Source organism: Brienomyrus brachyistius, chromosome 25 (assembly GCF_023856365.1).
Source record: "Brienomyrus brachyistius isolate T26 chromosome 25, BBRACH_0.4, whole genome shotgun sequence".
NCBI classification, from domain to species: domain Eukaryota; kingdom Metazoa; phylum Chordata; class Actinopteri; order Osteoglossiformes; family Mormyridae; genus Brienomyrus; species Brienomyrus brachyistius.
Window position 1 is genome coordinate 4,747,503 of NC_064557.1, and position 12,147 is coordinate 4,759,649.

General features: G+C 43.0%; 1 protein-coding gene across 6 annotated transcripts in view; it reads left to right on the forward strand.

The window, feature by feature from the left end:
- The window catches only part of LOC125720292 (leucine-rich repeat and immunoglobulin-like domain-containing nogo receptor-interacting protein 2), a 227,632-nt gene extending 223,121 nt beyond the window's left edge, over positions 1–4,511 (forward strand). For all 6 annotated transcript variants that reach the window (XM_048995508.1, XM_048995505.1, XM_048995506.1 and 3 more), the window contains one exon: positions 1,636–4,511. In XM_048995508.1, the coding sequence (XP_048851465.1) occupies positions 1,648–3,507 (1,860 nt within the window). In that variant the 5' untranslated portion in view covers positions 1,636–1,647 and the 3' untranslated portion in view covers positions 3,508–4,511. The remainder of the gene's footprint in view (positions 1–1,635) is intronic.
- The last annotated feature ends 7,636 nt before the right edge of the window (positions 4,512–12,147 follow it).

The window sequence follows — 12,147 nt, forward strand, 5'->3', positions numbered from 1 at the left end:
GGGCTGCTGTGAATCCAAAGTGGAGCGTATCTGAGCGGAACCGCCCGGAATCCATGGTGCCAATCCAAATCCCAGCATGCACACAATCCCACCCGTGTGGCACATTATTAGTTCTGCACAAGCTCATTACTGTCTCCTGGAGGGAGGGATTAGACCACCCTGACTCGTGGCTCTGAGGGGACAAAGGCTGCGAGAAATCGGAAGGAAAGTCGCATCTGGGTGCGTACAGATCCATACAGTTTGGCAAATGATCATTTTCACTATCTGCTATTCAGTGCTTCACTTTACACATCGTAGGTGTTTGTTTTCCTCTTTTTCTTGCACAGTGAAGCTGTTTCTTCAAAGACCACTTATTCTGGCAAATTGTATAGGAAGTTGTAACATTTATTGCCTAAAGAATTGCCTAGACTACAGTGGAATATATGTGGAATATACTACGTGGAATGGAACTTGAGCTCAAAGAAAAAATAAAATAAAATAATAATAATAATAATAATAAAATCTGCTTTTATTCCGTGAACCTGATATTGGCTGCAGTGCTTCAAAAATACAGCAGCGGTATATTTAAAAAATATATATTCTGAGGATTTTCAGTCCAGCTAGAAGGGTAGTTGACATCTGTATCTTAATTGTTCTTTTCTACCCAATTCACATAGCAGAATAACTACGGTCTGTTACTTAATCACATGACTTAAGTGAAATTCAGTAAACATTGATCTCCTATATTTAAGAAACCAATGTAGATTTTTTTCAGGTAGGCACACACTCCATCACTGTCATGGCTGATGAAAAAAAAACCTGTTTGCCATTGCTTGTTATTAAGGAAAAACAGTGGTAGATAAAAATTAGGAGAATTTCTAGGATAACCGAATTGAGCCATGGATGGGAATATGTCTTTGATCAGTTTCTCTAGTATTTTCATTTGATTTTATGGTAGAAGCACAACCTTCAATTCTCAATTCTCCTTTTCCTTTCAGAGATTAGGGGAAAGGATATCATTTTCCCTTTTGTACAGAGAAGGTCAGTAGCCATAATTAGTGATTTGGGGTGTCTAGCTATTAACCACGGATGCCCCTTAAATGGAACTTAACATCTCATAGAGGATGAAAAGTCTTGCTTATTACTCATGAAAATGAAAATCACAGTATAGTTCTGCAGTTTTGATCAGTGGATGAGGGGAACAGAATTATGGGAATCTTGTTTTGGGAGATCCTAATCAGTCAATGTCTACAGCAAAACTCAAAGAACTTATTCGAAGGTTTGTTTAGTATACAGAAGTCCAGGGAATGCTATCGAATCTTGTATAAAACGTGACCTGCATCAGACTATCGGAGAAGCTTTGATGAAAATACCATTGAATATTGCGTATAAAAAACTGTAAATTTTATCATACTTGCAAGGCCAGATTATTGTTTTTTTGCATAGAGCTGTGAGTTTGATATTGATTCTTGACCATCCTGTAAGAGGTAACACATTGATTTATCATTTCATTTGCTGAGCTTACAAATATACTGTATATATTTGCAAAAGAGAAGAGCAGTTAATGTTCCCCTAATGTGCCATTTAGCATCTGCAAACTGCCCTACTTCAAAAATGCATCTTTGTAACGGTTCGCTCTTTCTGTTCTTCTTTCAGGGCTTTGACAGAATGGTAGATTACATCAGCAAAGTCATGTTGCCCACGACTACCTCATGCTGGCAACCGTTCCTTGGGCTAGCCCTGGTGGTCATCCTCGTCGGTTCTGCTGTGGGCTGCCCGGCCCGCTGTGAGTGCTCCGCCCAGACCAAGTCCGTCAACTGCCACCGGAAACGCTTCCTGACTATCCCCGAGGGCATCCCTATTGAGACACGTGTGCTGGACCTCAGCAAGAACAAGCTGCGGAGCGTCAACCCTGACAATTTCTCCTCCTACCCCCAGCTGGAGGAGCTGGACCTTAGTGGCAACCTTATTGGCCAAGTGGAACCCGGGGCCTTCAACGCCCTGGTCAACATGCACTCACTCAGCCTGAAGAGTAACCGTATCTATCTCATTCCCATGGGTGTGTTCTCAGGCTTGTCCAATCTCACACTGCTAGACATCAGCGACAACAAGATCGTGATCCTGCTAGATTACATGTTCCAGGACTTGCGCAACCTGAAGTCCCTTGAAGTGGGTGACAATGACTTGGTCTACATCTCACACCGGGCGTTTAGTGGTCTTGTGAGCCTAGAGACACTGACCCTGGAGAGATGTAACCTGACGGTGGTGCCCACTGAAGCCTTGTCTCACCTTCATGCCCTGGTCAGCCTCCATCTGAGGCAACTTAGTATCAGCACTCTCCATCCATACTCCTTCAAGAAACTGTTCCGCTTGCGGCACCTGGAGATCGATAGCTGGCTCTCGTTGGATGTGGTTCCGCCTAATACACTGCACGGTCTCAACCTCACCACACTCTCGATCACAAATACCAACTTGTCTGCTTTTCCTTACCAGCCCCTGAGGCATATGTCCTACCTAACGCACCTCAATCTGTCCTTCAGCCGTATTGAGCAAATCGAGGGTGGAATGCTGCGGGATCTGCTGCGCCTGCGTGAGTTACGCCTAATGGGAGCCCGGCTGGCCACTGTAGAGCCACACGCCTTCCAGGGCATGAGGTCTCTCCGGATCCTCAATGTCTCCCGCAACCAGCTAGAGACTCTGGAGAGAATTTCCTTCCAGGATCCAGAGATCCTGGAGATGCTACTGATTGACGGCAACCCACTGGTGTGCGACTGCCGCCTGACATGGATCCTGAGGAAGCGGCGCTCCCTGCGTTTCGGAAACGTCCAGCCCGAGTGCTCCAGCCCTGAGGCCATCCGGGGCCAAGCCCTGAAGGAGCTGGAAGAGCCACTGCTCTCTCGCTATGTCACGTGTACCGAGCCGAAGATCTTGGAGGAGCACGTGGAGCTTTTTTTGGTGGATGAGGGGCAACCGTCACTGCTCCACTGCAGTGCAGAAGGATCGCCCCGGCCCATCATCTCCTGGCTCACCCCCCGCCGGCGCCTGATTACTGAGAAGACCAATGGGCGGGTAATCGTGCACCCCAACGGCACGTTGGAGATTAAGGTGTCGGAGGTGCACGACAGCGGCGTCTACATCTGCGTGGCAAGCAATGCCGCCGGCAATGATACGGTGTCGGTCTCGCTGGCTGTGAAGAGCCTCGGCATCAGCGACAGGTCACTTTACGCTAACAGGACCCATCAATATTACACAGACCCCAACAGCACGGCATCCAATGGGACTGGGACTGGATCCAATGTACCATTTGGCCTCGACCTCAAGACCATCCTGGTGTCTACGGCAATGGGCTGCTTCACCTTCCTGGGCGTGGTCCTCTTCTGCTTCCTGCTCCTCTTCGTGTGGAGCCGTGGCAAAGGCAAGCATAAAAACAACATTGACATCGAGTATGTGCCCCGGAAAGTGGCTGGGGTACCGGTGGACCCACCAGAGACTAGCGGGCCACGGCGGGTGAACATGAAAATGATTTAATGCCTCTGTTAGCCAGCCGGAGAGTACCGGCGAAGGCAGGGAAGGACTTGCTATAGAGCGAGGAGCCACCCCAAAGCCAAATGCTAAGCTGGGGCCACTCATATCACCCTCTGCGGATTCTAGTGAACCAGACCAGCGGCAACCAGGGTTCTGCTTGGAACTGAAGCAACAGGTGTCCTATATGGAGTTCATTGGTTTTTTTAATTTTATCTTTGTTTTTGTTTTTTTGAATCCTACAGTGCAGACCTGGCTTCAAAGGACACTCCAGAACCCTGTGCAGTGTAACTTTCTATCTAAAGAAACTGTATTTGTTAAGTCTCGCATCATACTTATTCACAGCAACAGCAGTAATTTAGCATAAGCATAGGCTTCATATATATACTTAATTCTATATTACGAATATGTATGTATGCCTATGTTGCGTCTTTTTTAAAGCAATATACATGCGACCCCCGTTTTAATTAAATTGACCTTTCTTTCAAAGGGGCCTCACCGTTACTTGTCATCAGTAACTCCATGTAAGGAAAGGGCTTTGACACAAATCCTACTCTGTTTATGCAGGATCCAAGAATTTTTGGGAATTGCTGAGAGATTCCGCCAAAACATGCAGCAGCAACAGTGATATTTTTCAATCCCAGTGACAGAAACATTATATTAAATTAAATCATGTTCTAAGAACAAAAAAGCAAAAAAAAAATTGTGATTCTAAACCACATTTATTGATAGTGTATAAATATATATACACATATTCTTATTTTTAATTACCTTATGAATCACCTTTAGTTATTTTATCAGGGTAAATGAAGCTATATTTCTCCATGTTTCTGCTGTGAGTTGCCGTTCATTTCCTGGTCAAAAGTTTGAAATTTGTTGTGGTAGTTTCTTATTTCTGTTCATAACATTCATATTGTGAAAAGTAACAGGAAAAAATGTATGTATGTGGAATAAAGAATATCTATTTGTTTTGGTTCATATATGTGGATTTGGGCCAAAGCAAAACCAAACATTGCTGTTTAAATGTGTTTTAAGAATGTTTCATAATTTATCCATATTGGCAGCTATGGGCTGGGGGAAAAATGTCTTTGTCAAAAGTAAAGTTCTGCCATTGGTCCAACAGATACTTTATAGTGACTTTATAGCAACTAATGCCATATGGTAATTTCTTTCAGTGAAGTTCTGAAAGTTTATTGTGCTGGGATCCGATTTGGAGATTTTGTAAAAATCATCCAGGATCCCTCTGAAATCCAAATGTTTTGCAGCCAAGCTCTTCTGCGCTTGTAAACTTGGTTTTAGTATCAACACACAAATGGAGAACATGCCGCTTTCGTACACAATGGAATAGTTGACCATCAGAATTATTGCTGATATCGTCATGAATGAACCATATGGTCCCACATAAAGAAGCCTTTCTGTCGGGATCATCCAAGAATACATAGCAGTTGTTTAAAGAAAAGCTAGTCCATACTTGCCTATTCATAGATATGATCACTTTGTTTGTTTATTTATTAGACACTGTCGTCCGTGTAGGGAAGGCTTGGAATCAGAGGGTGGGGTTAGTCAGCATCCAGCACCCAGTGTTATAATGATACTATTCAAACCTACAGCCTTCTGGGCGCAATACAAACCTACAACCTTCTGAAAGTGATTCAAACCTACAACCTCCCTGGCACGATTCAAACCTGCATCCTTCCAGACACATGCATGGAACTTACTTGGGTGAACATGTTTCAAGCAATTTAGCGATACAGTCCTATTTAGTATGCAGTCAAAGATAACGAACGTCCATGTTTGGAGGTCACCATCCAAATGGTGCAACAATCAAGGCTCTCTTGTAGATTGAAGTTTAACGTTGATGCGGTATTATACTACTCACTTTTTCTTTAGAAAAAAAATGATTTGTGCATAACATGTGCAGCAGCAGTTTTTGCCCAGCAGTGGATTGGCATTCCATTCTGCACATTCCCTGCCTTGTGTTTTAGGATTCCCTTGACTTTGGATGGATGGTTAATTGTGCAGGAGTTTAAGAACATGCCTCTTTATCATAGTTCTAACTGATATATACCCTCCCCAACATTCAACCTTCATTTTATATCAGTGGCTAATTCACAGCAGGCGCCTCCATCCGACTGCTCTGACTGTCATACAGCAAAGACACCCCAGCATGTGACCACACCTGCCTCGCTGGACTGAGGACATCTGTGCTGTGTGGTGAGTTATTATGTGAGGGTCGCGACGGATCTGGGATTCCTGCTTTGTTGGGAGCTGACTGTCCTTCGGTGGGATTCACCTCGGTTTGATGCAGTAAATGCTGAAGCTCTAGCTTTTGTTGTAGGTAAGAAGCTGCGTATTATGCATCCATGTTTGATTCTGCTGAAGTGTACAGAATATCTGGCATAGTGACCACATGCTCCATTCTAGTACCGGTTAAACTTGTTGCACCCTGATGGTACACGATGCTTCTCTGCACTCCATGGCACAAATTAGGGGGAGGGATCTTTGTATGAGACACTTTGACCACAGTCCCAGGCTGGTCCTCTTGAAGTTCAGCTCCAGCTACCGACATGCTGTAAGGTTCCGATGCACACTTTCAGCAGAAAAGTGGGCCTCTCCACGCAGTGTAAAACTCAGTGAATCCTGAGGCATGATCGGCCCTTGGTACATTACCAACACGTGTGGGAGATGTAAGAAGACTTCACAGCAGGAGATAGTCCAAGGTAAGAAACAGCCTCCCTGTGTAAGTGTGGCTAAAGTTCTGCTGTGAGCAGATCCTGCCAAAGAGACCTCAGCAAGACCTACTGGGCATAGCTTTGTACATCTGCCTCATTCTTGCTGCATGTCCCAGTGACAGCAGAACCTCAGTGTCCTCACTGCGTGTTCCAACAATGATGAATAAACCCATCTATTCATCAGGCTGAAGGTTTACTGTCCATCTCGCTAAGCACCAGGGTTATAGAAACATCTCCCCGAGTAACTAAACCCTAAATACTCCCACTTTACCACCCAGCCTCTGCCTTACACAGACCATTTATAAATACCGAAAGTTTATTTTATCAAGCCTATCATCTAACTGGCCATTAGCATTCTCTGTTTATTTGCTGTTTAACATTGTTGTTAGCAAGACCTCCATAACCAAGGACTCCGTCCATCCACCCTCCCATTCATCCATCCATCCATTCACCAACACTGCTTATCCAGTTCTGGGTCATATTGATAAAAGAATTTTCTGAGTAACTTGCCTTCAGATATTTAAATATATTTTGTTCTCTTTCATTGCCTCATCTCGTTCACTGTTAAAGTGGAATTCACTGGCTGGTATTTTGAGATAGACAACGAAGTAATAGTTTAAGATTTCACATCGTGTGCCTTAACCCACAACATCCGCAATTATTATTTTGATTCCACACAGTAGCATTGAACTGATTTCTCGTGTGTTGTCCAACCTTCACTGACCAGCAAATGCCTGACACGTCAGACATTCTCTCCCATTTAAAGTGAGCCCCCACATAGCATGAATATCTCTGTGCTGCATACAGATATCTCTCCTTCTACATACTCATTTACATCTGAACTATACCTCTATAAATCCCATATTCTGAATTCTGGGCCACTGATTTCCCATCCAGGGTGTCTCCTGCCCTGTGCATTCTGGGATAGGTTCCAGGCTTGCTGTGTACTGGATTACCACTTGGAAGAAGGATGACTGGACGGAACATGCATCTGTACATATGCCTGCTTGGAGTGTGTTCACAGCCATTCAGACCAGGCGCCAGCTTAATTTAAGTTGACAGGCCCTTTGAAGGATCTTCACTATTACTTATCAGTAATTTCAAATACATTGTCATTTTATGTCAGCTTTTGCGGTGTTTTTTTAGTTCCACTGAAGAAAACATTATCAAGAAAGACGAAAAACTGAAAATATTTAATAGTCCTGTTTCTCCTGCAATTCCTGCCTTCGATGTTTCACACAAAAAAAGTATTCACACTATTGGCAGAGGAAGTGCTGGATTACGCTCTGTGCTAGCCATAGATCCCCAAGGAATTGCATGATGTTGAATACATTTCAGATTTTTGGTATGTTTCCTGGAATAGGATGGTTCCCCGTACGATATTTCAGAGTTTCAGGGCCTACTTCCACATAGGTAATCATTTCGAGGTGCAAAAGTAATTAAGCGTGCAGAGAAATGACTTAGTGGCATTTCTTGACATGCAAATCTGTTAAAGTGTAAATCGGTGCTGCTTTAATTCTCCAGATCTTCACAGCGGCCAAGGAGGCAACTGGAAATTGAATCTCCAACGCCGTCCAGCCATGAGGAACATATGTCCCCATAAGCAGAGGTTGCACATTTGATACACACCCAAGCATAACTAGCATGCTTTTGAGATGACAAACCCTTTGAGTTTTATATGATAAAAGTAAGTTATAATTCATTTAGCCTGATTGATTCATTTAGCCTGATCATGGGCTGTTCTGCCGATTTTGCTGAAATCATTTAGGGAGGCCAGATAATCCATGTCAGGAAAGATACTTTGAGCCAGGACAGAATTTGTAAACTACCATTTCAATTAAAAGGATCTGGATAGCACTGAGTTCTGAGTGCTGATTGGTCAGTCTCCTATAACATCCTATAATGTGAAACAGCTGGATGAGTCTTTCAGTCAAGGAAACGAACCAGTCAAAGTACAAGGAGAACAGAACTGTTTAGCCAATCACAGAAGCCTTTCAGATTTAAAGTAATTTGTAAAATCTGAAGTAGCTCAAAGTGTCCGTCCTGACACGGACTAGGTGCTCACCATATGCCTGTGCAGATCATACCTAAAGAAATCAGACCCCACTTCAAGTCTGAGCCAAAAGAAGAAATAAACCAAAATCGCTCACAATTATTATAAAAAGAACAAGTTTCTGAGCAAAAGGAGCATTTGGTCCCAAAACAGCTGGGCAGCGAGGGCTTCCACAAGCTAGAGAGTAACTCTGACGTAGACATTATTTATAAATGCAACTACAACACACCTATCTAAAAAACATTTATCCCAAATTTCTATAAATGCTTTTATTCAGCACCAATAATCTGAGATCATTTAAAATGTGAATATTCTATTTTTTTGTTAAACTCTACTTTAAACATACACTTTTCAAATACCTTTTTTTCAGTGGTGCTGACAAATTGTATAAAATCACATTACAAACATTTCTAGCCAAGACTTTTGAGCTCTGAAGCTTATAGACATAGGGGCTGGCTACACAAAGGTGAATGAGACATTCAAAGAATTGTATGAGGTTTGATTACTAAAGTGTTACAACTTTGAAGTGACTTTGGAGTCACCAGACCTTTGCATACTGTCAATGGCCCTTCAGTCTGGAATGTCTGTCACTGCTCCTCACACCAATCAGTTTGGAAAGGCAGTGTCAATTTTACAGTTTTTTTTCAATTGCTAAGACAGACACTGCAATACTGAAGTTGCTTTCTCCAAACTCTCCGTACAGTCACCATTAGCTTATGTGGGCTAAACTGTTAAGCATTTCACTTTGCTTTCATACAAAATGCAATCAATGACTAAATGCTTGAAAAGTCATGGATTCCTGTCTCACTCGCAACATAAAATTTTCAGAGGGCACTTTGCACATACATACATACTGACCCTAAAACTGCTAATAAAAGCAGTCAAAACTGAAATATGTCATTTTGTTAAATTATGTGGTTTTTACAATCTATTTTAGAAACGGTCTTGATAGTAAACAAATTAACAGAAGATCAAACAAGGAATGCTGGATGCCAAGATATTTCTCCAAAGCAAATGCCAAGGATGGATCAGGCATGTTAAGAGATACTACCCTAGATTCTACTCTGTCTTAGCAATTGAAAAAAACTGCAAGAATAGATGCAATACTAGCCTTTTTACAGTTTATAACATGCAACGGATTAAACACTGATGAATAAAATGTGCAATCACATTATATTACAGTAATAATACAAAACAATAAATGAATATTATAACAACAAGTTGTCGCTCCTGATCAGGATGCCAAGCTTCAAAACAGTTACGGTCTGGTTGAAAGCAGAGATAGAAAAGCACATGCTTTGCTCTTCCGAGGGGTTTTTGTATGTACCGTATAATGCCATAGCACTGGATTAGTATGTACCGGCATGATTGCTAGCCAAGTACCTAGCCCTGTTTGTCTCTGGTGTTTGGCTGTGTCTTCAGTGTAGCTTAACTCCAACAAGTTATTCGGCTAAGCAAGAAATCCCACTTTGTGAAGTAACCCCGATCTCAACCCTATTGAAAATTTGTGGGTTATGCTTAAAAACCAGGTCCGTGCCAGGAGCCCAGCTAGTTTATATGACATAGAAATTCTGCAAAGAAGAGTGGTCAAATATTCAGCCAGAATTATGCCAGAATTTTGAAGATTTTGGTTGATACCTCTTATACTTGTGTGTGTAAACTTGTGACCACAACTAAAATGTGTTTTTGTCAAGAAAGCGCCATCTGATGGTAACACCCTGCAAATGAATAAACGGGCGGGTTTAGATGAGAATTTAGGCACACCCCCAGAAGGAGGGGGGTTGCTCCCTTTGGCTGGCTGCCAGCAGGCAGCTGGCTAGAAGGAGTAAATTGAGGTGGCTGCACATGTACACTACACTTGATAAAAAGGTTCACAATCTCAACTTGCCCGGTCAGAAACTGCGTAGCTCCACGCTTCCTGTGTGTTTATGCACAGATGGGGTCAAACCGAAAAGAACAATATAACGGTTCACGATTTAGACATTGTTGCTAACAGGAACAGGTATCTTCAATGAAATATTCAATAATATATACACAAAAATAAGACAAATATGAAACTCGTGCATAAGGAATAACATGAAAAGAAATTATTATCCATGGCTCTGACAAGTACCTAGTGCATTGCCTTTGAATGCACAGCTCACAGATTGCATGAGCAAATTTTCAGTTGAAATCTGTTAGCAGTTGTCTGGGGTGATTTGGAGGCTGGAAGTGGCATTCGGGACAGGTTCTGGCTGCAGAAGGCTGGATCGGGTCCCGTGGCGGCAAGCCGGACATCAGGATAGCTAGCGATAGAATTGCCCATTGAGAGATGGGAGGCACGGAGAGGGATAAAGCCTGGCTATTCTATCGAGAAAGTCATGAGCAGACGGAATGTTACATTCAGTACGATTACGAGCCCATTTTGTCTATGTAGACGAATAATATCGATTCCTCAGACCTCTACAGCAACATTTTCCTCCTCTGTATCACACGTAAAAGTGAACATTATCAGGATATGCTGCCTTTATTAGGCATTAAATAATATTTTTGTCAGGGTCAGAGCCTGCCTGACCCCGCCCTCTGAGTGTGCGGCTTAGAGGCTAAGAATCCTTTGGTTGTGGGTTCTAGGGCAGCCTTACCTGTTCTGTTCGTTTCCTGTTTTTTACCCCTAGTGTTCCTCATTAGTTATCATCGCTTCCCTGTTCTCAGTTAGCGTGCTTGTGCTCTGCTTTATTATCTTCTGCTTGTACCTGTTTAGTCCTTTTTCTAGTCTTGCTGTTTGTTAAAGTTACTTTGTCCAACACTCTGTTATTGCAGTTCATTCCACCTGTTTCCTGTTGCCCTGCTTTGCTGTTTCTTTGGTTGTTCTAGATTATTCACACCTGTCCTGTGTTAGTCCTCAGTTTCTGTATTTAAGTTCATTGCCCCAGTTGGTCACTGTGATTGGTTCTGTCAGTGTTACTCTGCCTGTCTCTCTAGTTCTGCTCTCTGTATCACTCATCTCCCTGTGTAGGCTTAGTTTGTGCTGTTTTCCTCCTGCTTCTAACCCCTTTTGGTTTTTTTTGTTTGTTCCCAGTTCTTCTGCCCCCAATAATCCGCTCTGTGTCGGAGCCGCTAGTGGATCATCACTTCACTCTGCCTGCACCATGCCCCGCGCCCATAACAGTTTTTTAACTGAATAACACCTTAAGCAATAACAGATTGTGCAGAACGGTGTTCTCTGTATTATTTATATTCTTCCCATGGTTTAGGCTATTTAGAAAGCAGGCAGTGCATGATGGGAAGGCGAGACGCATTACACCATAAAGGGTATCGATTGGACTGGCACATTGGGTGTTTGCTTAGCATAAAAGAAGACAAAAAGCATTTTGCTGTTTTAATATTTAGTCGTCGCGATTGTCTCTTTGTTTTTCATTTTTCCAGTGATGACAAACGATCGGCTGCCTTCCGACACCGTGGCCGGCAGACATCTAGATGACACTGTAAGTGCATCAAAGGCTCTCCAGTGGGCTTTATTAAACCTTTGGATTTGTTACTCAATTCCTACAATTTCTCTTTTCCATTTTCTGCACAACATTGAAGTGTTCCACACCCGGAGGGCCATCTCACAGCGAGTGGCCCCACCGAGGAGCATGCTTATTGGATTAATCATCTCATCATTCTCTCGATCGTCATCATCATCATCATAACGTCATTATGAGCTCTTGCTGCAGCCTTCGTTTGGTGGCCAGAGTTCTGCACCAAATTTGCCACCGCTGACATCGTTTGCTCTGCCGTCTGGAGCCAGGAGGTAATAGGAGACTCCTTCCCCGACCAGCCGCCATCTCGGAGAAGTAACACACTAATAAGAGATATCAGAGGCTGTATGTGTGACACAGC